The sequence below is a fragment of the Nannobrachium achirus genome, assembly GCF_963921795.1.
Source record: "Nannobrachium achirus genome assembly, chromosome: 10".
Classification (NCBI taxonomy): Eukaryota; Metazoa; Chordata; class Actinopteri; order Myctophiformes; family Myctophidae; genus Nannobrachium; species Nannobrachium achirus.
Window position 1 is genome coordinate 23,616,053 of NC_137819.1, and position 26,202 is coordinate 23,642,254.

Below are 26,202 nucleotides of genomic sequence, written 5' to 3' on the forward strand. Positions count from 1 at the left end.
ACTGATAGTAGGCCAAAAAAAAATAAAACATTCCCTGAATATTTTGTGTGAGTAAATATTTCACATTTTGTGAGATCCACATGTGAGATCCATTGACCTGCTAATCCACCGATCAGTCTCGCCTAGGTATGAAATTCCATTCTCGTCTCAATACGGCACACCATCAATATGACATCTGATTCTCTAGCGGAGATATGCTCTCCAGTTCTCTCTCTCTCTAGTCTCACTTGGTCACCATGTTGGGTATGGGGACCCCTCAGGGGTCCGTGAGGGGGTTCCAGGGGTCCTCAGCTAAATAAATGATTGATAGAAATGACTGTAACTCTGAGATTGTACAAATGGGACCAAATGGACCCTTACTGGTACAAATGCCTGGGGAACGAACCAGCAAACAGAGAAGACAAAAGGAGAAGAGAAAAATATGTGCACGTGTGTGTGTGTGTGTGTGTGTGTGTGTGTGTGTGTGTGTGTGTGTGTGTGCGTGTGTGCGTGTGCGTGCACTGTGCACACGTGTGTGCACACACACGTGCACAAGGGTTATGCACTTTTTAATGTGCTTAGTTTTTTGTGTCAGTGAGTCTGTACAGTCTGTGCAGTGCGTGTGTAATGTGTATCGCGTGCGTGCATGAGTTGGCACAAGCAAGCGTGCGTTTATAATTACGTAAGACACTAAGAAGGTATTTATACATTTACCGGTACATTCTGTACGCTTCAAAGTACGTCATGTTTTAAAACCCAGAGCAGGAGGCAGGTGCAGCAAAAGAAAATAACATGGGTCTTAAATTATGTTAAACTAAGAATGTTCACGGATTGACGTCAAATGCATCATTTCATGTGTCAATCTAGTGTACAGAATGTACGCCTGATAATGTGAACAGTGGCGTCAGTTCAGCAAAAGGTAAGATATGGCAACATGACTGGTGTCTTGTGCGTGCAAGACACCAGTCATGTTGCCTTATCCTCTCTGCCTCCGTTGAGCGCGTTTCCCTGCAGGTCAGGAGGTGAAACTGTACATCATTATCGTTGTTACTTTTCCCGACGTTGGCATTTTGTCCGTCACCTATATTTAACTCATTTGACTCGCAGGGATTCTCACGCATTTCACAGGCACAATTACACACGTTTGATTAAAGGACGGATGACAGGGAGAGATGGTCTCAGGGCGTGATGTGATGTGATGTGATGTGCGTGTTTGTGAGGGGACCAAACAAGACCACAATGTCTCCAGGTTTAACCACTTAAACCCTTTATGGTTGACCGGAGTCCCTCAGGGCTCTAAAGTAATGTATTTTCAGTTTTCTGTTATTGTGGGAAAAGCTTACACTGAAAATAGCCGATCTACGAGCTTGTCAAATCTCCTATGTTCAGCAAAAGCTTTCCTCACAACATGGATGCTGGGGTTTAATTGGTTAACCACATAATCCATATTCAATAAATCACAAGTTTGAAACACACCACAACGCGGCGTTTCAAGCTTCTGGATCTGCTAACTTTGATGCTTTTGTATGACGCTGTAGTATGATCAAGTAGGGTGTTAATGTACGGATAAACACTGAAAAATTATCGTCCCATTGGTTTGTGAGATCATTCACAGAGTAAACACACAGACCGACCCTCTTATTGACGCCTCTGCAGAGTGTCAATGCACGCCGTGCCATTTGATGATGGGCACATTTTAATTACCCTATCTAAAGCCCATTAAGCCTAATTTAATTAGGCTTAAATATCCAAGTGATCATCCCCAGAAGGCTTTTGGAAACCCCCCCTGACAGATAATACAGATTTATTTTTTATTTATTTTTTGGTGCATGTCTGCGTGGATTAAAGCAAAATTAAATCTCACAACGGAAAAATGACGATAACAGTCTTAATGACTGAGAATTTCATTCCTGTGCAGGGATGTAGTGGGGTGGGGGGGGGGGGGGGACGCGGGGGTACGGAGTGCCCACACTTCTCTCAAGTCAAGTCAGTTGATATTATATTTTCAGGTCGTTCTGACCCAGCAATTGGTTGAAATAGGCTCGCCAGCCGTGCTGAAATGAGCATGACTAACAGCAGATGGTAATATAAGATTTGAAAATGGATTAATTAATTGGAAATATCAGTTGTGGAGCTATTTTGCATGGGAAGTTTGGACGCGTGTGCACGCGCATTGACACGCTTCCAAATTTAGCACTACAACACTGTTCCTGTGTGTGTACACGTGTGTGTGTGTGTGCGTGCGTGTGTGTGTGCGCACGTGCGTGTGTGTGCGCGTGCGTGCGTGTCTTCTCCAGCACATCCTGCTAGTCCAGAGGCAGCTGTCGGTGTTGGAGGACGAGGTGGAGGAGTTCCGCGCGGCTCTCAGACAGTACATGGAGAGCGCCTGCACCCAGACCGGCTGCTTACAGTCAGTTCACCTGCACCACCTCTCACACTGCACTGGGTTGGGTTTTACAGTCAGTTCACCTGCTCCTCCTCTCACACTGCACTGGGTTGGGTTTTACAGTCAGTTCACCTGCACCACCTCTCACACTGCACTGGGTTGGGTTTTACAGTCAGTTCACCTGCACCTCCTCTCACACTGCACTGGGTTGGGTTTTTCAGTCGCGTAAAAAGTACTCACATTTTGCCCTCAAGTAAAAGTATCAACACTGCAATGTAAAAACGCTCTGTTACAAGTAAAGGTCCAGAATTCAAAATGGAATTTAGTACAAAAGTATTGGCATCAAAATATACTCAAAGTACCAAAAGTAAAAGTACAACATGTTTGAAAATAGCAGATCTACAAGCTCACTGAGCTTGTAGATCGTCTATTTTCAAATAGCCAAGGTATAAATTAGGGCTAAAGTGGATTAGTTCATGTTTTATAATATACTCATTTGGCCACTGAGCCCTGTCTGAAAATGTTTTGTGCCAGGGACTGCCCCAAGAAGAGAAGATTTGTGTTAAGAAATTAAAAATGATTTAACACTTTCAAGATGTTTACATCTGTTACAAAAAAGTAACCTATACAAGCTTGCAGCACAACACAAAAATCTACTATTTCATCAGGCACCAACCTGCTCCCGATGAACAGGTTGGTGCCTTGCATGGTTTCCTCTGCCATCAGTGTATGCATGGGTGAATATTGTTAAAGAGGTGGTGCCATAGTTTTGTATTTTTTCTGGTTTTCATGTGTCTAGGAGGTTGACAGTACTTCATTAGACCCCCTGGTGTGATTGTTATGAGCAATTATGCATTCTCTTTTTATTTGGGTTTTTAGCTGGAGGATGCCACCTGCTGGGTCAGACGTGCTGTTCCAAAAACACCCATACTTATTACATCATAGAATCAACCCCTCCCCAAATTACCATTCACCCAACACATGTGGGTGTGGCTAACTTCAGCTGGGTCACCACCCACCATGACAACCACGCATACCAATGAACTGGTGGGTGTGGCCACATAAAAACATAATTTTAACTCTTTCTGTACACTTTTTCAGAAAAATTCTTCCCCCTAGTATAATCATAATAGTAGATAATCATGTTTTATTGAGGGAGACATCATGGCACCCCATCTTTAAGTGCATTAGATAAAGGCACTATATAAATTCACTAATAGCCAACGTGTAAATGGATAAAGGGCTTCAATAATTTTTGATGCTGCATTAACACATTTTGCTGGGGACCCCCCCCCCCCTTTTTTTCAGCCATTCCAACTTCACCTTTTAACCATGTTACAGTAGATTCCTTGAAAAAACATGTTCTAGTGACTCATATTTTCCTTCTAATACCCAAGAAAGCGCTATGGCTTGTTTCCATTGGGGTCCTTTGTACTGAATTTATTGAAACATTAAATGACAGACAAATAACAATACTATGTGTAACCAAATGCAGAAGGGGTTACTAAATACATAAAACTGCTGACAACGCCAGTTGGATTTTAACCAACAAAACCAATTAAGGCTTTAACATTAATAATGAGGTTTGTTACAGAGCTTTAGGGAACTGGGTAGGGAGGCTCAGGAAAGACACCATGTTACCAAAAGGTTGACAATTTATTCACACCAAAGCTAAAGGCCACAATTTAGGCCACATAATAAATAAGTTATGGTCTTCCTTATACAATTACATTTGACTCAATAAACAGCATATTAAAACACAGCAAACAAAACACACACCACTACAAGGCGTTTACTGAAAAACAAAATTAAAAGGCATATAAAAGAGAGGACCAATACACCAATGAATCAGTGGTTCAAGGTTACAAGGTAAAAATAAAACACATTAAGTGACACATTGTGGTGTAAAATGCAACCTAATTTAAATGCCACCAAAGTATTTGCAATGTATTCATTTACTTTACTTTACAATGCTTTAGGTGCCATTTACTTTATATAGCCTACTGTTCTATGTTTGCATACCTATATTATGCAAATATTAAAAGTTGACAGATTTAGAATAGTGTTTATTTATTTCACATTTCTATATGTTCTACATTAATATAACCATTTAAGATCAAACACAAGTTAAATGCTGCACTTTGTTAAAAAGGAATGGTAATTTTATTGGTAATACAGAATTCCACTGGGACACTGGTACCCATCTAAAAGACCACCCTTGGGTCTTGGCTGGGGCCTATTACATTGAAACCATCACTGCTCAACTCTACACGTGACGTTGTAATGGGAGCTGCCGACAGATTCAGTTTACAGAGCTCTGAATCTGTCTTGAGAGATGAGCTCTGGGGATGAATAGAATTTTGACCTTCAGGATCTGACAAATTAATCCTGTGTGAGACAAGTGACAAGTGAGACATGACCTTTGGCTTTGACACGACCTACATGTCTGAATAGAAGAGCAGGGAGACAAAATACAGCCACCCCAATTGTAAAATAATAATAATAATAAAAACAAAAGAAAAGATCTACAAGCTCGCAGCAGGCGAAAAGTGACGTGCTGTGAGTTTGTATATCTGCTATTTTTGATGTATAAAATGACACAGAAGCCTCCCGGTTCTATTGGGTTAACCACCGACCATAAGAAAGTATTTTCAAAGTTTCATCATCACCGTCATCATCATTATGAATTTAAGATCATGACATTTCATTGATGTTCAATTTTATTCCAATAAATAAGCCTGCCAGCGTTTTTTTCCCCCTACCTTTTCAAGTAGTCATAGTATAATTTATCTCCTGTAAAATCAATCCCCTGATCAACAAGGACATAGAGGTTTCCTCTGTGCTTCTGTGAAAAAAGTTTAAGCAAGTCATTTGGCCCGTCTGTTCTGTAGTTATTGAAAATAGTATGTCTATGTCTTGCCAAAGATTCATAGGAAAACAACTGAGGCTAGATACAGGCATTTCCCAAAAAGAATAACCAGGAAGCGGATGGTGGAGGAAATCTTGCGATCACATGATCTCATGGATCTCTGTACGACAAGAATGAAATGGTGGCTCATATGTTACCAAAGAGCGTCATCTAGCTTAATAACTGAAAACGTGTTATGACGTGTTACATGTAATTGGCAGTAAATTAAAGTAGCTTACAGTGTGGCGTTGCTTGAGGTGACTTGACATTTTACAGTGAAACCTTTCCTTCAAAATCTCTGTCAGTGGTAGGTCTTCTCTCCTGTAAGAATTCTCGGGTAAAGCTTGAGATAAGCATTTATGTAGCCTTAGAATGTCTGAGATCATTACATATTTGTCAAAATTCCATGGATACACAGCCATAGATGGGTCCTATTGCGCGGCGTTGAGCAGAGAATCTCTGCGGCACTAAAATGCTGCACGTTATTGTGTACTCACCCAATAATTAATTCCTCAGCTTTGGAGACAGACATTGTCCTCTAGTTTTATTTTAACTGATAGGTGCGTTGTGATTGACGTGGGGTAATTAATCACACCACCTGCGTGATTGTGTTCCCCGTACGTTTGTGCTTCTCAAAGGACTTTCCGAGCCCCTCGCCCGGACAGAAAGTCGTCCATGTGGAAAGCTCGTGGAAAAGTGGAGATATCTGACTAAATACATGTTTTCTGCCAGAACTTTCAAAGGGATATAAAACTAGAGGACAATGTCTGTCTCCAAGGCTGAGGAATTAATTATTATTAATCACAAGTAACGTGCAGCACTTTAGCGCCGTGGAGATTCTCTGCTCAACGCCGGGCAATAGGACCTATCTATGGCTGTGTTTATGGAATATTCACAAAGTGCATGAAATGATCAGAGACATTCTAGGGCTAGAATTTATAGTGAACCCTTTGCCATACATGGTCACAGTTTTAGGGCTTCTCTCCTGTGTGAATTCTCTGGTGTTGTTTTAGATGACTGCTCTGTCTGAATCGTTTCTCACACTGATCACAGCTGTAGGGCTTCAACTCTGTATGAATTCTCTTGTGAACTTTGAGGCTATTGCTGTGGCTGAACCGTTTGCCACACTGGTCACAGTTGTAGGGTTTCTCTCCTGTATGAATTCTCTGGTGACGTTTGAGACTACTGTTCAGGCTGAACCTTGTCCCACACTGGTCACAGTAGTAAGGTTTCTCTCCTGCATGACATCTCTGGTGACATTTGAGATGACTGCTCTGGCTGAACCGTTTGCCACACTGGTGACAGTTGTAGGGTTTCTCTCCTGTATGAATTCTTAGGTGAGATTTGAGATGACTGCTGTGGCTGAAGTTTTTCCCACACTGGTCACAGTGGTATGCCTTCTCTCCTGCATGGCATCTCTGGTGACTTTTGAGATGACTGCTCTGGCTGAACCATTTGCCACACTGGTGACAGTTGTAGGGTTTCTCTCCCGTATGAATTCTCAGGTGAGATTTGAGATGACTGCTGTGGCTGAAGCTTGTCCCACACTGGTCACAGTGGTAGGACTTCAACCCTGTATGAATTATCTGGTGAGATTTGAGATGACTGCTCTGGCTGAAGCGTTTCCCACACTGGTGACAGTAGTAGGGTTTCTCTCCTTTATGAATTCTCTGGTGACATTTGAGACTGCTGTTCAGACTGAACCTCGTCCCACACTGTTTACAGTGGTAGGGTTTCTCTCCTGTATGAATTCTCTGGTGATGTTTTAAATTGCTGCTATGGCAAAACCGTTTCCCACAATGGTGACAGTTGTAGGGTTTCTCTCCTGTATGAATTCTCTGGTGGGATTTGAGATGAGTGTTCAGTCTGAACCGTTTCCCACACTGGTCACAGAAGTAGGGTTTCTCTCCTGTATGAATTCTCTGGTGGGATTTGAGATGAGTGTTCAGTATGGGGTTATATTTAGGACATAATTAATTCGTATTCGTACTTTGCCTTTTTTTTACTCGTAAACATTTTTACCAAAAAAACTACACGTAAACAAATTAATTGGAAAAAAATATCCGTAAAAAAAAAAAAAGTATGAATGTTTTTGGGGAAGCTGCAGTGATTATAATGCAAAAACAAAAAAACAAGCCAAAATACGAATATTTTCTTACTGATTTACGAGTTGTTTTGTTGGTTTACTTCATCACGAATGCTTTCATCATCTCACGCACACGAATGAAACGCTCACGCACACGAATGAACCGGCCAATAATCACGTGATCGGCAGAGAGCCAATGGGGGTGCGGCCTTTCCACTAGCCAATCATAATTCTCCATTCTTGGCAGCAGTTGCCATGTCTGGTAAAAGTGAGTAATCTGTTGTTTATGTTCCTCACATAATATACCTATATCCACACGATATTTGTTTTTAAACTATTGACTAAATTGGCTAATCAATCATTTTTATACATTAAATAAAATAGAAATGCATATATTATTAATACACACGATAAAAGCACTGATAAAGGTCACTTACAGATGCTGCAAATCAAAACTAGACAATTAACCTTGATCCGGCCCTGACCTTTTTACTGTAAATACAATATTTATTGTTTCTTATTTTTTTCTTATGATTGATGATACAATGGGCACAATAGCCTAATGTATTTTATTATTCTGTCATTTAATGTACATAGCATCCATGAAATGTGAAATGGATGATTACAAAAACAGACCCTTTGGCCAAAACAAACTAGTTACTATGATGAACAGTGTTTCATAACAGATTACAGTACAACTTTGACTGTACAACCTGGATTAATGAACATTTTGCTAATAAAGAATGCAATCAATTCCTAATGTAATTTATTTACTTACCAGCAGACCCTCTGATGTTATAACCAAGTAAATAAGTGTTCATGTACAATAGGTTATTTCACATTGATGTTAGCAGACAGTGATGACCAAGATCAACTTTAGGCTGGAAGGAAAACATGCTACAATAGTCAAATACAACTGCACAGAATTATATTTTATTAGACAGTGGCTCCACAGTGTTTGGCAACCAAGTTAATCAAACAGATTTTCCTGCTGAGTCCCCGTTTCAATGATGTGTTCAATTGCTGAATCTTATTTGTTAGCTTCTTTCTACATGAAAACTAATTATAATAGAACTTGCAGAATTAATTGTACAAAATTATCGATGTGATTGTTTAGAGATGTAAAGGATGTTTGGAGGAGGGTTTCAGTATTTCTAATGTAGGTGTTGTAACAGTAATACAGTGCCTGGAAAGGGCATTACATAGAACTGAAAATGGAAGGACCATAGGTTAAGTGTCTGTTCAGCTCTACAACGCTCTTCAACCTACTAAGGCTAGACTCATTGGCTAAGTTGACTCCTAGACAATGTCAAATCTCACAGACCTCAACAATGAAGATAGATGTCCCTACTGTGGTGTAAAATTTCAACATCTCAAAAGTGCATTCCGCTGTAATTATATTAGAAATGGGCAAATAAATAAGAATACAAATAAGCAAATACATAAACATTGCACTGCCCTAAACTATTTTTAAACAGTAACAGAGCACACATGAAACACATTAACCACTGTGTGCTGGATTCCAGGTAGTGAAGACTGTATGAGGGAGAAGGACACTTTGAGCAGAACACTTGTCGACATAACACCTGTCCAGGCAGGGAGGAACATGAACCCAGTGGGAATTAGGAACTTTGGTAACGATGCCACCCCAGAGCAAGAATATCATACAAGGTTTCATAATTTTAGATTGTAATTAGGGAAAAGCAAAGATGGGAGAGTTAAATGTTTTCATTTAGTTCTATTGTTTTAGCGATTTTAAATACTTTATTTCAGTGCATGTGTGCAAGTGCCTAAATGTGTCCTTTTAGACACAATAAGCTGGCAATTTATTGTATTACAATTTACAGTGACACTACTAGCCCCCATAAGTAACATCTGCCCATGAAAGATTGTGGTGCCTCTTTTTGAATGGACTTATTGTATCTAAAAATACATATTTAGCCATTGTACACATGTCCCCAAGCACTGAAAGCAATGTAATCAAAATCGCTAAAATTATAGAAGAAAATTAACACATTTTAACACTCATCTTGTCTTTTCTCTAATTACAATCTAAATATGAAATCTTGTAAAGGTGTCCATTCAGTCAAGTTTGCGATTCTATGTGGTGATGTCAGACGGAGAGAGAGAAAAACAGAGAAACCATCACTCCTCGTGCTCATAGCGGAGGGCGTTGTAGAAGCCATGGAAATCACTGGGCAACACCTGCTTCATTTCTTGCAGATGTTTGAAGTTCATCGCTTTAATGGTGCGGCGGCAAGTGTAGAGTGGGGACACTGTGGTGATGTTGCTCTTCCTCCTCAGTGATGGGGACTCGTAGGGCTTCCAGGCGTCTGAGTGGTCGATCTTGTACTCCATACTGCCATCAACGTTGTACAGGGGAGAAAAGTCAGGTTTTAATAATCATTAAATAATGTTTGTTTTGGTTTCCGCAGCTATGTCATTATTATGTATTCAAATACCCGATTGCTCGGAGGTCATGCACGGTGGGATCCCCAGTGACCTTTCCCGGGCGGATGGCTTTGCAGAGGTTCACCTGGCTGAAGTTTTTGAAGAAAGTGTGGTCTACATACTTCACTTGGTATGGCCTGGGATTGGTACGGGCTTCCCGGATGGCAACGACATACTCAGCTGGAATGCAGATGTCTCTGTTCCTCAGTCTTCTCTCAATCACACTGTGCACAGAATGTACTCACCATAAGAGGGATGTTCTTCGAGGAAGTGCACGATGCACGAAGCAAACTCGTTGGCAGAGAGACCAGCTTCACCCTCGTGCCATAAGTAATTTGATGCATCATGTGAAGTCATGTCATACATGGTAAAGTTATGGACACAGAGCTTGGTCTTGAAATAGAGGGATGAGGCCTGTAGCTTGGGGCAGAGCAGGAGCCCCTGAAGATCCATGCATGTCACCAAGGTCTTCTCACCTGCCTCGTCTTTGTCCTTCTGCTTCATGGCTCGTGCAGTGTCCTTTTTGTTGCAGTGCTCCTTCCATGTGGCAGCCTCAATGTTCCCAGCCTTGAACGCACAGCAGGTATCGCACTGGTCTTTCTTCGGGTGAAAAAGAGAGTAATTCAAGTCCTTAAACATTCTGGTGAACACTTGCCTTGACAGCGCCTGGATGCCATGGTCTGCACTGGAACGGATATACTCTGCATGGAGGTGATTGATGGACTTGAACACAGGCTCCAGGTACATCTAGCCTGATCTCAGACTCAGCTCACGCTTTAGTCTGAAACTGTGCTCTATTCTAAGCAATTTACAGGGAGGGACTTATGCGCGGTGATCGAGACGCACGGTGGACGCGACGCACGGTCGCGGACTGTGTGTGTGTGTGATTGTGTGTGTGTGTCTCTGTCTGTGCCAGTGACAGAACTGCAACCAGAAACATGTAATCAACATAAACAGCTTGGTGAACTCAGCGTGTGTGTGTGTGTGCCTTCCTCAGCCTGCCTGTGTGTGAACTTCGTTTGAATCGTTTCAACTGCTGCGCGCATTGGATATTCGTTAGACCCACCCCCCACCCCCCGCGCTCATTGGAGCAGCCGAAAATAAAAAGTGATTCCTGTACTCAGCTCCAGACCAGAGAAAGAGTCCAATCTGAGAGTGGGCGGGGTCTCTGGTCTGGAAGCAGGCTAACATCTTAGAGGACGAGGACCGGCAGTAGTGCTTATCTTCCTCAGTAGGGCTTTTCCCTCTTCTTCCTACCCACTTCAAAAAAGACCACTGCTTCAAGCCTAGGGTTGACAGGAACATGCGTTGGCACACTCTGAGTCTCCTGCCATCTACGACAAGGTGACAGAAAATGGATGCCGACCTCCTGGATTTCTCTGCTCCTGTCCTCCGTCGCTTTACACTGCTCACCTCTACCAATGATGCAACATAAATCTTCCTCTCACGCCAGTCTAATTTCTCCCAGAAGTACTTGAAGATCTCTTCTCGCTTCGACTCTTCCACTTCTCTGCAGTGCAGTTTACTGGACCTGTGGCAGGCTGCAGACTGACATGACACACCCATTTTTCTTCCCTCCTTTAACACTGACTCTCGATTCTTCCTCCCGAGATATGACTGGCCTATCATTCTACGCCTCTTCTGGATGTTGTTCTTCCAGCCCTCTGGATTTTTCCTCTTCCTACAGAGACCAGCATCAACACCTGAGGAGTCTTCTTCCACCTCAAGTCCTATATTGTGTCACAAAAAGAGAGAAAATTTGTCATTCAGACCATTAGTGTGCGAGTCTCTCTGTGTGTATCTGTGCAGCCCCTTGCGTGCACATCTGTGTGGGTATGTACATGTGTACTGTATGGATGTGTAGTTGAAAGAAAAGAGTTAAATAGCAAACATGCACCATGCAAGATACTACATTACACACATGTGCATCAATGTGTCCATATTAATAATGACAACACCTTCATTTCCAGATTCCGATTCACCAGGAGAATCACCATGTTGGTCACGTGTCAGGTGTCCAGTTTCGATCAAGCGGATCTGGGAAAGCAGAGGAACAAACAGAATGCACACGTTGACATAATTCAGTGTTGCTAGGACTTTGCATTCTTTGCTCTGGCTGACTTAAGCCTGGTTGTACACAAACCTTCTTCGTCCCCACTTGTGTCGTCATCCTCAACTCCTTCAGAATCTTCATCCTCCACATTTGAGTCCGGCTCAACTCTGTCTGCACCTAAAGAACAGAAAAGAAATATGAGATGTTCTCACATTAAGTGTGAGGCGCTTTCTGGTCATGTACAGTATGATTCTGATTCTGGCACTGTTACAGATGTTGTCCAAAAATCATGCAGATCGGTACACAGTATCTCTGTAGCCGTTAAATGGAACGGGTATTTCTTACATTGATGCTCCTACATATTAGCATGCAAGCACCAGTTAAAGTTACTTTCCATCCCTCATATACACATATGCACATCCCATAACCCACACACTGCACATCATTTCGGAGCTCATATCTTTGAACGGGTAAGGGCTAGTAATTCATAACACACCACACCACATACCTTCACTCCCAGATTGAATCAAAACAGCTGACCCAGCACTGGCAGCATCAACTTGGTCACAATCATGTGCATCTTGGAAAGTCAAAGATACAGATTATCATTAGAACACTGAATACAGCAGCTAATTATTGTAATTCATGATTAAAACACTTTGATTTCCAAATTAAACACACAAGTTGCACCACAGCCAGAATCACTACACACATCATTAAACTGAGCTGACTTATTCCTATTTTTCTTTCTATTTTTTTTTTATCCCACAAACCTTCTTCGCTGCTTTCACTGCTCTCTAGTACAGTCTCTGCCTCGTCATGTCTGCCCCTGACATACTTGACGCTAACCAAAGCACACAGCTCCTCCATAGAATACATCATCCTGAAATGTTATACTGGAAATAAAAGGAGAATACAGGGTTAAAATCAAGGGTAACACAATGGTGTAAAGTAATTAAGTACATTTTCTTAAGTACTGTACTTGAGTACAATATTGAGGTATTTGTACTTGACTAGAGTATTATCAATTTCCAATACTTTTAATCCACTATATCTCAGATCCAAATATTTTACTTTTACTCCACTACAAGCTGAATTATTTCCAATTTCCAATACTTGTACTCCTCTATATCACAGATCAAAATTATTGTACTTTAATACACAACAAGCTGAGTGCCTTTGGAGTACTTTTACTCCAATGCAAGCTCACAGTGCGACACATTGTGAGCATGTAGATCTGCCATTTTCAAAATATTTGAAATGGGACATTCTGCATAGAGTACTTTTACTTTTGGCACTTTAAGTACATTTTGATGCCAACACTTTAGCCATTTTATCAAGTACATTTTGAATTCCAGACTTTTACTTGTAACAGAGTATTTCTACATTACATTATTGATATTTGTACTTAAAGTAAAAACATTTGAGTACTTTTACCACACGTAACGGTACGTTTTTGTCCAGATGGAACCAAATGGAGAATGGACCCTTTATGGACCCGTTAAGGGTCCATTTGGTTCCATGGACACTCCATAGAAATTGTTGTGCTGGCAGCTTAATGTAATGGTACGTTTGTGTCCAGATGGAACCAAATGGACCGTAAAGGGTCCATTTGGTTCCATGGACACTCCATAGAAGTTGTTGTGCTGGCAGCTTAATGTAAGGTATAAGGTAAAGGTAAATGGAAAACCACATGGCAAATTATTTGATCGATAACGCCAGTTGCGGTGGGTTGACGGAGGCGAACCATGTTTGAAGCAAAATCAGTGTACGACGCTGCTTGTTCAGAGAACAAACAGACAACACAAACATCAGAGAACAATACTTTCCTTGAATAATAACAATTCACACGACGCCAAGCACAATCGTGAACATAAGAATTGACTTGTATTATCCCACATTCCCACTGACCCCCATTTAGGCCAGTGACCCCATAAGAGAACATTTTTACGGCTCTAGCAGTGATTCCCAACCATTTTAATTTCAAGGACCCCCAGTTTGACATCCATTAGGCTACTGACCCCCATTTAATACCATTTGTATCTCTGAGACCCCAACTTATATTGTAAAATCATACGTTAGCATAACTCAGAGTGTACACATGGAACCAAATGATTTGTACAGTTACATACCCCTAAGGGTCCATTTGGTTCCTAACTATAATTTAGCTGGGGACCCCCTGGAACTCCCTGGGGGTCCCCGGACCCCACTTAGAGAACCGTAGCCTATTATAGACGGAGCTAAGATGCTAATGAGGCTAGCGTTAATATTAAACTTTCTTCTTTACATCAAATAAAGACCCCGGCCCAAACACTAAAAGACACTACTGCTAAGCACAATTAACAAACGTTTTATTAGATAGATTGCTGTATTTTATGATAATAATAGCGTTTATCTTACCTCTCTCTGTCTGCTCTGCTGTGTGAAGACTGTAGCATACATATCTTGTTTCCCTTTATAAATAAAAACCGATGACAACACTAACAAAAAAAATGAACGGTAAAAAGATGAAGCATCCAAATAAAACGTATTTTGAGAAGTGATAAAAGTAGAAAAAGGTGAAAAGAAAGCATTTTTATCTAACGGAGAAAATTAACAGCACGACGCAGTCTGTGGATGAACCGGAAGTACCGAGACCGCACATCCGCGCCCGCCCCTCCCCCCTCTAACTATTGGGCAATCAAGATCTATACTAAAAGTATTAAAAAGAAAAGTACAAGACAGCTACAGTTCAGTGATACAAGGTCAACTAAAAAGAGAAATAAAAAAGATTTTGGGGTGTTTTTTTACACTGGGGTAGCCTATCTATCAATTCCTACAACATTAAATGACAGAATAATAAAAAACATTAGGCTATTGTGCACATTGTATCATCAATCATAAGAAAAAAATAAGAAACAATAAATATTGTATTTACAGTAAAAAGGTCAGGGCCGGAGGTAAGGTTAATTGTCTAGTTTTGATTTGCAGCATCTGTAAGTGACCTTTATCAGTGCTTTTATCGTGTGTATTAATAATATATGCATTTCTATTTTATTTAATGTATACAAATGATTGATTAGTCAATTTAGTCAATAGTTTAAAAACAAATATCGTGTGGATATAGGTTTTATATAGGGCATATTATGTTAGGAACATAAACAACAGATTACTCACTTTTACCAGACATGGCAACCGCTGCCAACAATGGAGAATTATGATTGGCTAGTGGAAAGGCCGCACCCCCATTGGCTCTCTGCCGATCACGTGATTATTGGCCGTTTCGCATTCGTGTGCGCGTGATACAGATTCGTGTGCGTGAGATGATGAAAGCATTCGTGATGAAGTAACCAACAAAACAACTCGTAAATCAGTAAGAAAATATTCGTATTTTGTCTTGTTTTTTTGTTTTGGCATTATAATCACTGCAGCTTCCCCAAAAACATTCATACTTTTTTTTTTTTTACGGATATTTTTTTCCAATTAATTTGTTTACGTATAGTTTTTTTGGTAAAAATGTTTACGAGTAAAAAAAAGGCAAAGTACGAATACGAATTTGTTTTGTCCTAAAAATAACCCCATAGTTCAGTCTGAACCGTTTCCCACACTGGTCACAGTCGTAGGGCTTCTTTCCTGCGTGAATTCTCTGGTGATGTTTTAGATGCATGGTTTTGCTGTAGACATCTTTCGTCAGTGGTGGTTTTGCAGGAAAGACATCTTAGATAGGAGAATGAGGAGAGGAAAAAATATACAAAACAATGTTTTGAAATAACATGCAAGATGTGTTGTGTTACAAACTGATACTGTTCAAAATTTAGAAGCATCTTGTGGCTAGTCATAGCCTCTTTGACGTGCACCATTTAATCAGTTAATACATCATACTTTGCTCTACAGGGCATCAACTGCCAGGAACAGATTGGCCACTGAATAGCATATAGTATATGGTTGCTATTATTTATTGATATGATATTTACTATCATATAAAATACCCCTCTTAACCAAACCAATTCTATGTGAGACAAAGTCTGGTACTCAACTCTCAAAATAATTATATTTGAACTGGGACCCCCCAACCTTAGGTACATTTTGACAATTTTAATAATAATAATAATAATAACTTGCATTTATATAGCGCCTTTCATAAACCCAAGGCGCTTTACAAAACTCTATACAAACAACAAAACAAAACTAAGTGCCATAAGCCTGAGTGAATAGGTGTCTTTTCAATGCAGCCTTAAAAGAGTCCAGTGTTGGAGCATGGCGAATCTCCAATGGTAGAGTGTTCCACAGGGTGGGGGCTGCCACACTGAAGGCTCTGTCGCCTAGGGTTCGCTTCTTTGCATTGGGAACAGAGAGGAGGTCCAAGTCTGCAGACCGCAGAGTCCGTGATAGAGTAGGTTTATCATGGAGGAGGTCTGAGAGATATTGTGGAGCCAGGGCGTTTTGACACTTGTAGGTGAGAAGGAGGAGTTTGTAGTTGATGCGATATTTAACAGGAAGCCAGTGCAGTTGTTTACGGGTGGGGGTGATGTGCTGCCAGGGCTTGGTGCGGGTGAGAACTCTGGCAGCTGAATTTTGGACATACTGGAGCCTATCCAGGTACTTGTTTGGGACCCCGAAAAGGACTCCATTGCAGTAGTCCAAACGAGATGTCACAAAGGCATGAATGAGGGTCTCTGCCACGGAATCAGAGAGTAATGGACGGAGCCTGGAGATGTTCTTGAGGTGGTAAAAGGCCGATTTGGTTATGGACTTGATGTGTGACTGGTAGGAGAGGGTGGAGTCCAGAATGACGCCCAGGTTGCGAACTTCCGGAGATGGTGATATGGAGCTGCCATCAATCTGAAGCAGAAAATCTCCAGTCCTCTGGAGCAGCGCCTTGGGAGCTACAACCATGAGCTCTGTTTTTGAACTGTTCAATTTGAGAAGGTTAGTGGTCATCCAGGATTTTATTTCAGTGAGGCAATTGACAAGGGTCTGAGGAGGGAGCTGAGTGGAAGGTGTGGTGCTCAGATACAGTTGTGTATCGTCAGCATAGCAGTGAAAGTTTAGTCCATGGTGGCGGATAATCTGACCCAGGGGGAGCATGTATATGGTGAATAGTAGTGGAGCAAGTACGGAACCTTGCGGCACGCCGTGGTGAACTGGGGCTGGGTGTGATCTGGAAGAGTTGATGGTGACAAACTGTTGTCTGTTGGTGAGATATGAACGGAACCAGGATAGGGCTATGTCCGTGAGGCCGAGATAGGTGGAGAGGCGATCGAGGAGGATGGTATGGGAGACGGTATCGAACGCGGCAGAGAGGTCCAGAAGAACCACAATGCTGACTAGGCCGTCATCAGCAGCCCTGAGAAGGTCATTTGTGATCTTCAATAGGGCAGTCTCCGTGCTGTTTTTTGGCTAATGTTTACCATGTTTAATTAGCACCGTTTGCTGATTACTGTTGCTGTGGAAATGGTCATAAAAAGTCCTTAAATTGTCACTTTCAAAATATGCAGATACCCTTTATAAACTAACAGTACACTAGTAAGACGCCTAAGGGCAACATGCAACCTTGCGCCAATTCTTGGCCAGCTGGCTAGTGATGTATATCGGACCAGTTACCCATATATGGAGACTCCTGGTACCCATATATGGAAATCCATGTACTGTATATGGAGATATGCTGTGAAAGCCAAACATGCTTACTCAGCTATTGGTAATGTAAAAGTCTTATGATGTCTATGACATCTGACATTATACCCTTCAAGAAATGATTTCCTAGCACAAGTGGTTCTCAACCTCGGTCGGATCCCCTGCAGGCGCGTTCCAAGTGCTTAACGGGTGGGGGTGTCCACAGTTCAAATATGATTATTCTGGGGCGTTGAGACCCTAACAGAAAATCACAGACTCAGCACCATCCATCCATCCATTCATCCATCCATACACCAACAACATCCATCAGCAGAGAATGTCGTGTTGTGTGCTTGTAGATCTGCTGTTTTACTAGTTTGGGTCCCGGCCGGGCAAATGTATAATTTCTCTTTCAGTTTATGAGCTAAAAGGTTTGGCCCCAAGCTCCTCCAAAGGCTTTGGAAGCTTTAAGCTTACAGCATGCGGATCATCTGGTCCAAGGAATCAGTCCCAACAATCTCGAGCAGGGCAGGAACATGGAATCACACAGACCAGCCAGTTGTCCTTGCTCAATGTAGAGGGAAATAGCTTATTTGGAGAACATTAATTCACAAATAAATTAATATAAACTAGAACTGCACTCAAAGTAAATAGAACCCTAACAGAGCCAACTTGCTCCTTGTAGGCCATGTATGGCCTACTTGTGTGCCAGCTGAGCGGGTCATGAAGTGGCATCACTGGCATCACCAGAAATGCTGGTCCCTGATTGGGCTACGAGCTTAAAACAAGGAAATAAGGACGCCGACATATACTCTGCGCATAATTAAACTATACCAGTAAGACTCCCTAATCGGGAGATAAGCGACCGTCAGGTTGCATACACAAACTTTAGAAGGCAATGGTAGCCGGTCGTATATGCCCAAGTGCGTGCCATCAAAACTGTGGGAGGAGTAGGAGCTAAATAAAGTTTATCCGGAAAGATGGATGGAAGAAAGTAAGACAATTAAGTGCTATTGTCTGGTTGCCCTGTTAAGGTAAGCACACTAATTACAGCTGACCCTCCAATTGGACTAACACTCTAATGCCTCATTTACAAACAGAAAAGCCAAGCTAATGGTTGGCTTGGTAATTCAATGTAATCTCTATGTAAACCAGCTTTTAAAATTTCCAAGCTGGAAAAAAAGCTTGGACATTTTTAAAGCTGGTTTGCATAGAGATTACATTGAATTACCAAGCCAACCATTAGCTTGGCTTCTCTCAGTGCATTAGAAGGTTGGGAACCACCTAATGAGCTCTCCTCCAGACCAAGGCTCCATCCGTTAGACAAGTATTAAATACCGTAAGCTTATTTGATGTATTACAAAACTAAGTAGACTGGTTCCCAAACGTTTTTGCCCGTACCCCAAAAGAGAAATTAGACATTTGCCCAAAGAAAACGGCAGATCTATAAGCTCACAACACGTCACTTCTCGTCGCGTTGTGAGCTTGGAGATCGGCTATTTTCACTACTTCTTAGACAGTCATTTTCTAACTTATATAAATGTATATACATTTTTCATCAATCATGAAAAACACAATGTAGGAAATAAAAAAATAAGGGACCCACAAAAACGAGCACTAGCACAGCAATGGTAAACAGAGGTGTTGTGGACACAGAGTCCAGTGAAGGGAGAACAGATGGGGGGTTCCCAGATGATTAGCTTAATGTGTAACCTGTCACTGGTGAAGGAAGTACTCACATCTGTTACTTAGGTAAAAGTATCGATACCACAATGTAGAAGTCTGATATTCAAAATTTACTTGAGTAAAAGTATAAAAGTATTGTCATCAACATAAACCAAAAGTAAAAGTACTTATGATACAAAATCTCCCTAAAAATATAGAAATAGCACATCCACAAGCTTGACTATTCTAGGATGGCCAAAGTATATCGTCAGGTAGAAACCTTGTATCTCCAAGTTTCAAATTTGTACTCTTTTTCGTGAACTAAAGCCCTGCTTCATCATACAGGTAGTGAAAAGAGCAGATCTACAAGCACACAACGCCTTGCAGTATTATTATAATAATAATAACACAAGAACATTACATTAATCAACAAACTATATTGTAACATTGGCCAAACTGTCAAATATTAAAGAGGCTCTACCGGCTTGAAATATAATTATTCAATACTAATCTATAGCCTACAATGGTCTCTGTATACTGTAAGCTACTTTGTCAACCACTGGAAAAGTGTACAGTGACATAAAAACACAAAAATATGTACCCACCTATTCTGTGTAACTTAATCACATGCTGCTTCAGCATGGCTTCTTCTGACGCCTTTAAAAAGCTCTTGGACGACATCTCTTCAAAAAACAAAACAAGTCTTTTGTTCCACTTTGATAGATGATATTTGAGGCCCGGTATCGTCTTGAGTTCAGTAGGACAGTGGTAATGATGACTTTATATATAGTAGTCTATTCCTACTAAACTCTCCCAGATCAACACAAGCAGGACAGAACAGTGCTTAATATAGTTATAGGCTAACTAGGACCCTCCCACTCTTCATCCCTTCTCTAGCACTCCCAGTCACGCACACACACACACACACACACACACACACACACGCACACGCGCGCACGCGCGCACGCACACACACACACACACACACACACACACACACACACACACACACACACACACACACACACACACACACACACACACACACACACACACACACACAACCATCCCCTGACATGACTACACTTACTGTACAAATAGACACCTAAAATGGTAATCTTTATGTATTTATTGTGGACTGAAAAGTGCTTTAGTCGTTGATAATAAAACTTGTGTTTACATTTGACATACACAACGTGTATCATCGTATATAATTAATCAGCATAATAACTGTTTGTAACTATTAGTCAAGAATATGAAAGAGTCAATTTAAAACACAGTTCAGTTCAGTGTGTGCAGTGGCAGCAGGCTTAATTCTGATTCAACAGTTGCAAGATAAATGCAAGATAATATCCAGTAGTCTGGTGCTCTTGCTCCTGACACGGGAAAACATATGTTGTAGTTCCATTGTTTCTCTGATTCAATTTAAAAACTACAGCCTATAAAAAAAAAACATGGTAGGCTAGTCAGAAACACGCCTACATCTAATCACATGAATGATGGCTGTGTTAGATTTAGGTGTGTCCAGGACCGTGGCTGTGCCAACGTGCAAACATAGACAGAACCAGCATTGTCACTGCACACTGACCCACATGCACATCCTGCATCGCAAAATGCTTGTAAAATCTGCTATTTATTAATAGCCAATGTCTAAATGGATGAAGGGGTTAAAATGATTGTGATACTGTATTAACACATTGTGCTGTGCCGACCCCCTGGAGCCCCCCCAAGGACCCCTGGGGGTCCATGGACCCAGGGCTGGCTGCATGATGAAATGACTAAGGGGGCTATATTGAAAATGTGAGGGGGCACATATTTTTTACCGTCTATAGGCTAGTAATAATGAACATTCTTTTTATTATCTATAATACCTACAACAGATGCCAGTTTTTGGGAGCTGACATAACAGCCACTGCTACTGCGCTGTGGTTTAGGTGATTTTAAATTGCGTAATAGATGGGAGTTGCGCTGCTGCACCAGCTGCGGATAATAATAATAATCAGATAATTATTATAGGGGGCAACTGTGTTTCAATACTGTTATTGTAATCTCTATGACAATAATAATATTCAGCCAATATTTGTGTTGTTTTGGATACTTTCTTGACTTTACATAATTATAATATAAACTGAGGGGGCACAAAGGAGTAGTTCACCCCAAAATGACTTTTTTTCTATTGATTAGTCACGCCATGGAGACTAGAGTACAATAATATTTTTAGTTTTTTGTCGCATTCATGAGACAAAAATGTGATGTTGTAAAGGGAGCTGACAGATTCAGTTGCGGAGCTCTGAATCTGTCTTGAGAGATGAGCTCAGGGGATGAATTGAAAAAATATATATTATACTGTATATATATATATATATATATATATATATATATATATATATATATATATATATATATATATATATACATACAAGCTCGCAGCTCGGCGAGAAGTGACGTGATGTGAGTTTGTATATCTGCTATTTTTGATGTATAAAATGACAAATGAAGCCTTCCCGGTGTTAATCGGTTAACCACTGACCATGAGAAATTATTTTCAAAGTATCATCATCACCGTCATCATCATCATTATGAATTTATGATCATGATATTTCATTGAAGTTTCAATTTTATTCCACCGCTGAAAGTTTGTACAGTATATGCACGTTGGTAAGAAGAGTCACTACATTGCCCAATTAACTCCACTGCCAGAGTAGGCTAAATAAATAAGCCTGACAGCGGTGTTTCGTTTTCCTTACCTTTTCAAGTAGTCATAGTATAATTTATCTCCAGAAAAAAATCAATAATGATGATCAACAAGGACATGGAGGTTTCCTCTGTGCTTCTGTGAAAAAAGTTTAAGCGAGTCATTTGGCCCGTCTGTTCTCTAGTTATTGGCTAATGTAAATAGTATGTCTTGCCAAAAATGCATATACCGGTATATAGGAAAACAACTGAGGCTAGATACAGGCATTTCCCAAAAAGAATAACCAGGAAGCGGATGGTGGAGGAAATCTTGCGATCACGTGATCTCATGGATCTCTCTATGACAAGAATGAAATGGTGGCTAAAAAATGTTACCAAAGATCGTCATAATATGAATGAATGAATGAATGATTTATTTACGTGTCATGCCATCCATTTGACCCATCCCATATGGGATTATATGACACATTACACAAAAAGATTTCATTACACTGACATCACAACAGTCCACAGTAAATGTGCATACAGTATACACATGAACAAAATAAGAACAAACAAGACAATACCATTTTACATGTAAATGGCCCTCTTTCTCATTGACCAAGCCTTGTCAAGAAATGAGGCAAAAGAATACATATCATATTCAAAGAGTTGTTTTAGCTTCTCAGAATCATCCAACCACACAAACTCATAATTTGGATCTACCTTATTAAAGAGGCCTTGCCTAATAGAATTGTAGAACGGGCAGTAGAAAACAAAATGCATTTCATTTTCAATTTCATTTAGATCACACAGACCACACAACCTATCCTCCTCCGCTGTGCCTACAAATCTACCTGTCTCGATATGAAGACCAAGTATGCCAGCCCTGATTTGATAATAACTGAAAACGTGTTATGACGTGTTACATGCAATTGGCAGTAGGCCTACACAGTGTAGTTTTGCTTGAGGTGACTTGTCATTTTACAGAGAAACTTTTCCCTCGAAATCTCTGTCACTGGTAGGTCTTATCTCCTGTATGAATTCTCTGGTGTCGTTTGAAACTACTGCAATGGCTGAACTGTTTCCCACACTGGTCACAATGGTAGGGTTTCTCCCCTGTGTGAATTCTCTGGTGAAGCTTGAGATGAGCATTTGTGGTGAACACTTTTCCACACTGGTCACAATGGTAGGGCTTCAAACCTGTGTGAATTCCCTGGTGCCGTTTTAGTTTACTGACCTGGCTGAACCGTTTCCCACACTGATCACAGTTATGGGGCTTCTCTCCTCTATGAATTCTCTGGTGAAGCTTGAGATAAGCAATTGTGGTGAACGCTTTACCACACTGGTCACAGTGATAGTAGGGCTTCAACCCTGTGTGAATTCTCTGGTGAGATGAGATGTGAGATGACTGTTCACTCTGAACCGTTTCCCACACTGGTGACAATGGTAGGGTTTCTCTCCTGTATGAATTCTCTGGTGAAGCTTGAGATTAGCATTTGTGGTGAACGCTTTACCACACTGGTCACAGTGGTAGTAGGGCTTCAACCCTGTGTGAATTCTCTGGTGATATTTGAGGCTATTGCTGTGGGCGAACCGTTTCCCACACTGGTGACAGTTGTAGGGTTTCTCTCCTGTATGAATTCTCTGATGACGTTTGAGATTACTGTTCTGGCTGAACCCTGTCCCACACTGGTCACAGTGGTAGGGCTTCTCTCCTGTGTGAATTCTCTTGTGATGTTTGAGGCTTTCGCTGCGGCTGAACCGTTTGCCACACTGGTCACATTTGTAGGATTTCTCTCCTGTATGAATTTTCTGGTGACTTTTGAGTTGCTTGCTCTGGCTGAACCGTTTCCCACACTGGTCACAGTAGTAGGGCTTCAACCCTGTGTGAATTATCTGGTGATCTTTGAGACTACTGCTTTGGCTGAAGCGTTTACCACACTGTTCACAGTTGTAGGTCTTTTCTCCTGTATGGATTTTCTGGTGTTGTTTGAGAGTATTGTTTGTGCTGAATCTTGTCCCACACTGGTCACAGTGGTAGGGCTTATTTCCTGTGTGAATTCTCTGGTGATATTTGAGGCTATTGCTGTGGGCGAACCGTTTCCCACACTGGTGACAGTTGTAGGGTTTCTCTCCTGTATGAATTCTCTGATGACGTTTGAGATTACTGTTCTGGCTGAACCCTGTCCCACACTGGTCACAGTAGTAGGGCTTCTCTCCTGTATGAATTCTCTGGTGTTGTTTGAGACCACTGTTTCTGCTGAATCTTGTCCCACACTGGTCACAGTAGTAGGACTTCTTTCCTCTGTGAATTCTCTGGTGTTGTTTTAGATGACCGTTTTTGCTGTAGATATGTTTCGTCAGTGGTAGTTGGGCAGGAAAGACATCTATATGGAGAATGAGGAGAGGAAAGAATTATACAAAACAATGTTTGGAAATAACATGCAAGCTGTGTTGTGTTACAAACTGATGATGTTCTAAATTTAAAAGCATCTCACTACATCTTTCTTAAGAGTTTCTAGTCATGGGGGGGATGATGATCATCATCATCATCATCACAGAATGTCCTTCATGGGGAAAGGTTGTCGAGGTCGTCAAGCACTCTAGATCAGCTTAAACAACGAGGGCCTACAAGATCTAGAAGGTTCTATTGACACCTATATCTAGAAGAGCAGAATGTCCTAAGCAAACTTAACCAAGTAACAAAGGAGAAGAAAGGTAAGAGTTGTCTGGCTTGATTTTGCAAAACAGGTCTATTCCTCATTACTTGATCCAAGTTGCTAAGGGGCCGTTTGGAACAACAGAGGGAGCCTCCTGTTGTCTCTGGCATCAGAGAGAGGACACTATAGCTGGAAGACTGGCTGCTGCAGCAGTGGCTGCTGACCAATTACTGCTGACCCTCCAACTGGACACTAAACCAGGGGTCAGCAACCTTTTAGAAATGATGTGCCATGTTTTCATTTTCTAGGGTCAGTGTGCCATGTCAACATACATTTTATTGACATTCCATCAAATAATTCTGACATATTTAGATTGTCAGGACATTGTTATACCGATCATTAGACTCAGAGCAATAACCCATCTATCTCTCCGACTCCCTCCCCAGTCAAAGTTCAGAATTTTAATGTATGTAGAATTATGTGCAGGATGCAATGTGCTGCGAATTAGGTGACTCAAACTATTTTATTTAGTTTAAAACATTAATTGATTTAAAAAAAAAAATCCTCTCTTAACACACTTCGGCCAGTGTGCCAGTGATCACCCTCCCCTGTGTTGGCACCTGTGCCTATGGTTGCCTACCCCTGGTCTAAACAAATACTCTAAAGAAGGCTGGACCGACTACTGAGCTCTCCTCCGCTTTTACTCCATCCATTATAAATGGATTAAATAAGCATATTTGATGTATTACAAAACTAAGTAGACTACACCAGTGGTTCCCAAACTTTGGCCAAAGCCTGTGAAATTAGACATTTGCCTGGGACCCAAACTAGTGAAAACAGCAGATCGGCTAATGTCAGGACTTCTTAGACGTTTGTTTTCTTATTTATGGAATTTCTTAGATTTTGATTTTATTGCTTATTAGTGAAAATACTTTAATTACTTTTACTCATGAAAATCTTTCAACGAATAGGCTTTTTTGGGAATGTGACCAAAATTAAGGGACCCATAAAAATGTGTCAACGACCCACAAATGGGTCCCGACCCAGTGCATGGGAACCAGTGGAATACACCACCCACCCGCCCACACACACACACACACACACACACACACACACACACACACACACACACACACACACACACACACACACACACACACACACACACACACACACACACACTCATGCAGGCACACACTGGCACGAGCACTAACATTGGTAAAGAGATGTGTTGTGGACACAAGGGTCAGTGGTTGAAGGGAGAACAGATGGTTCCACACACACACACACACACACACACACACACACACACACACACACACACACACACACACACACACACACACACACACACACACACACACACACACACACACAGGCACTAGCACTGTCATTGGTAAACTGATGTGTTGTGGACACAGGTGTCAATGGTTGGAGGGAGAACAGGAGATTAGCTTAATGAGTAACATTATCAGTGGTGAAGGAAGTAGGCTACTCACATTTGTTACTTAAGTAAAAGTATTGATACCACAATGTAGAAATCTGAGTAACGCACTTGAGTAAAAATATAAAAGTATTGACATCAACATAATGCATGATGCAGAATACAGTTTTAAAATGTATATTGTATAAAAATCTTTTGGAAATAGCAGATTCACAAGCTCAGCTATTTTACCAGTAAGACTCCCTAATCGGGAGATAAGCGGTCGCTTTGCAAGAATCGGCCTGATGGTGGCGCTAGAAGAG

At 41.1% G+C, this 26,202-nt stretch overlaps 2 protein-coding genes across 2 annotated transcripts in view; one reads left to right on the top strand and one right to left on the bottom strand.

Annotated features, from left to right (window-relative positions):
• Nucleotides 1-26,202, top strand: part of necab1 (N-terminal EF-hand calcium binding protein 1) — a gene marked incomplete at both ends in the record, with an annotated part of 112,051 nt that overhangs the window by 64,825 nt on the left and 21,024 nt on the right. Inside the window, one exon of the mRNA XM_080735336.1 lies at nucleotides 2,277-2,389. Within this exon, the coding sequence (XP_080591462.1) occupies nucleotides 2,277-2,389 (113 nt within the window). The remainder of the gene's footprint in view (nucleotides 1-2,276; nucleotides 2,390-26,202) is intronic.
• LOC308292124 (uncharacterized protein) lies at nucleotides 10,907-13,178 on the bottom strand. The gene is made up of 5 exons (XM_080734381.1): nucleotides 12,637-13,178; nucleotides 12,372-12,443; nucleotides 11,954-12,040; nucleotides 11,769-11,847; nucleotides 10,907-11,540 (listed from the first exon to the last, which is right to left on the bottom strand). Exons 1-4 carry the CDS (start codon nucleotides 12,743-12,745, stop codon nucleotides 11,813-11,815), a joined length of 303 nt encoding a protein of 100 aa, XP_080590507.1. The 5' UTR covers nucleotides 12,746-13,178; the 3' UTR covers nucleotides 10,907-11,540; nucleotides 11,769-11,812.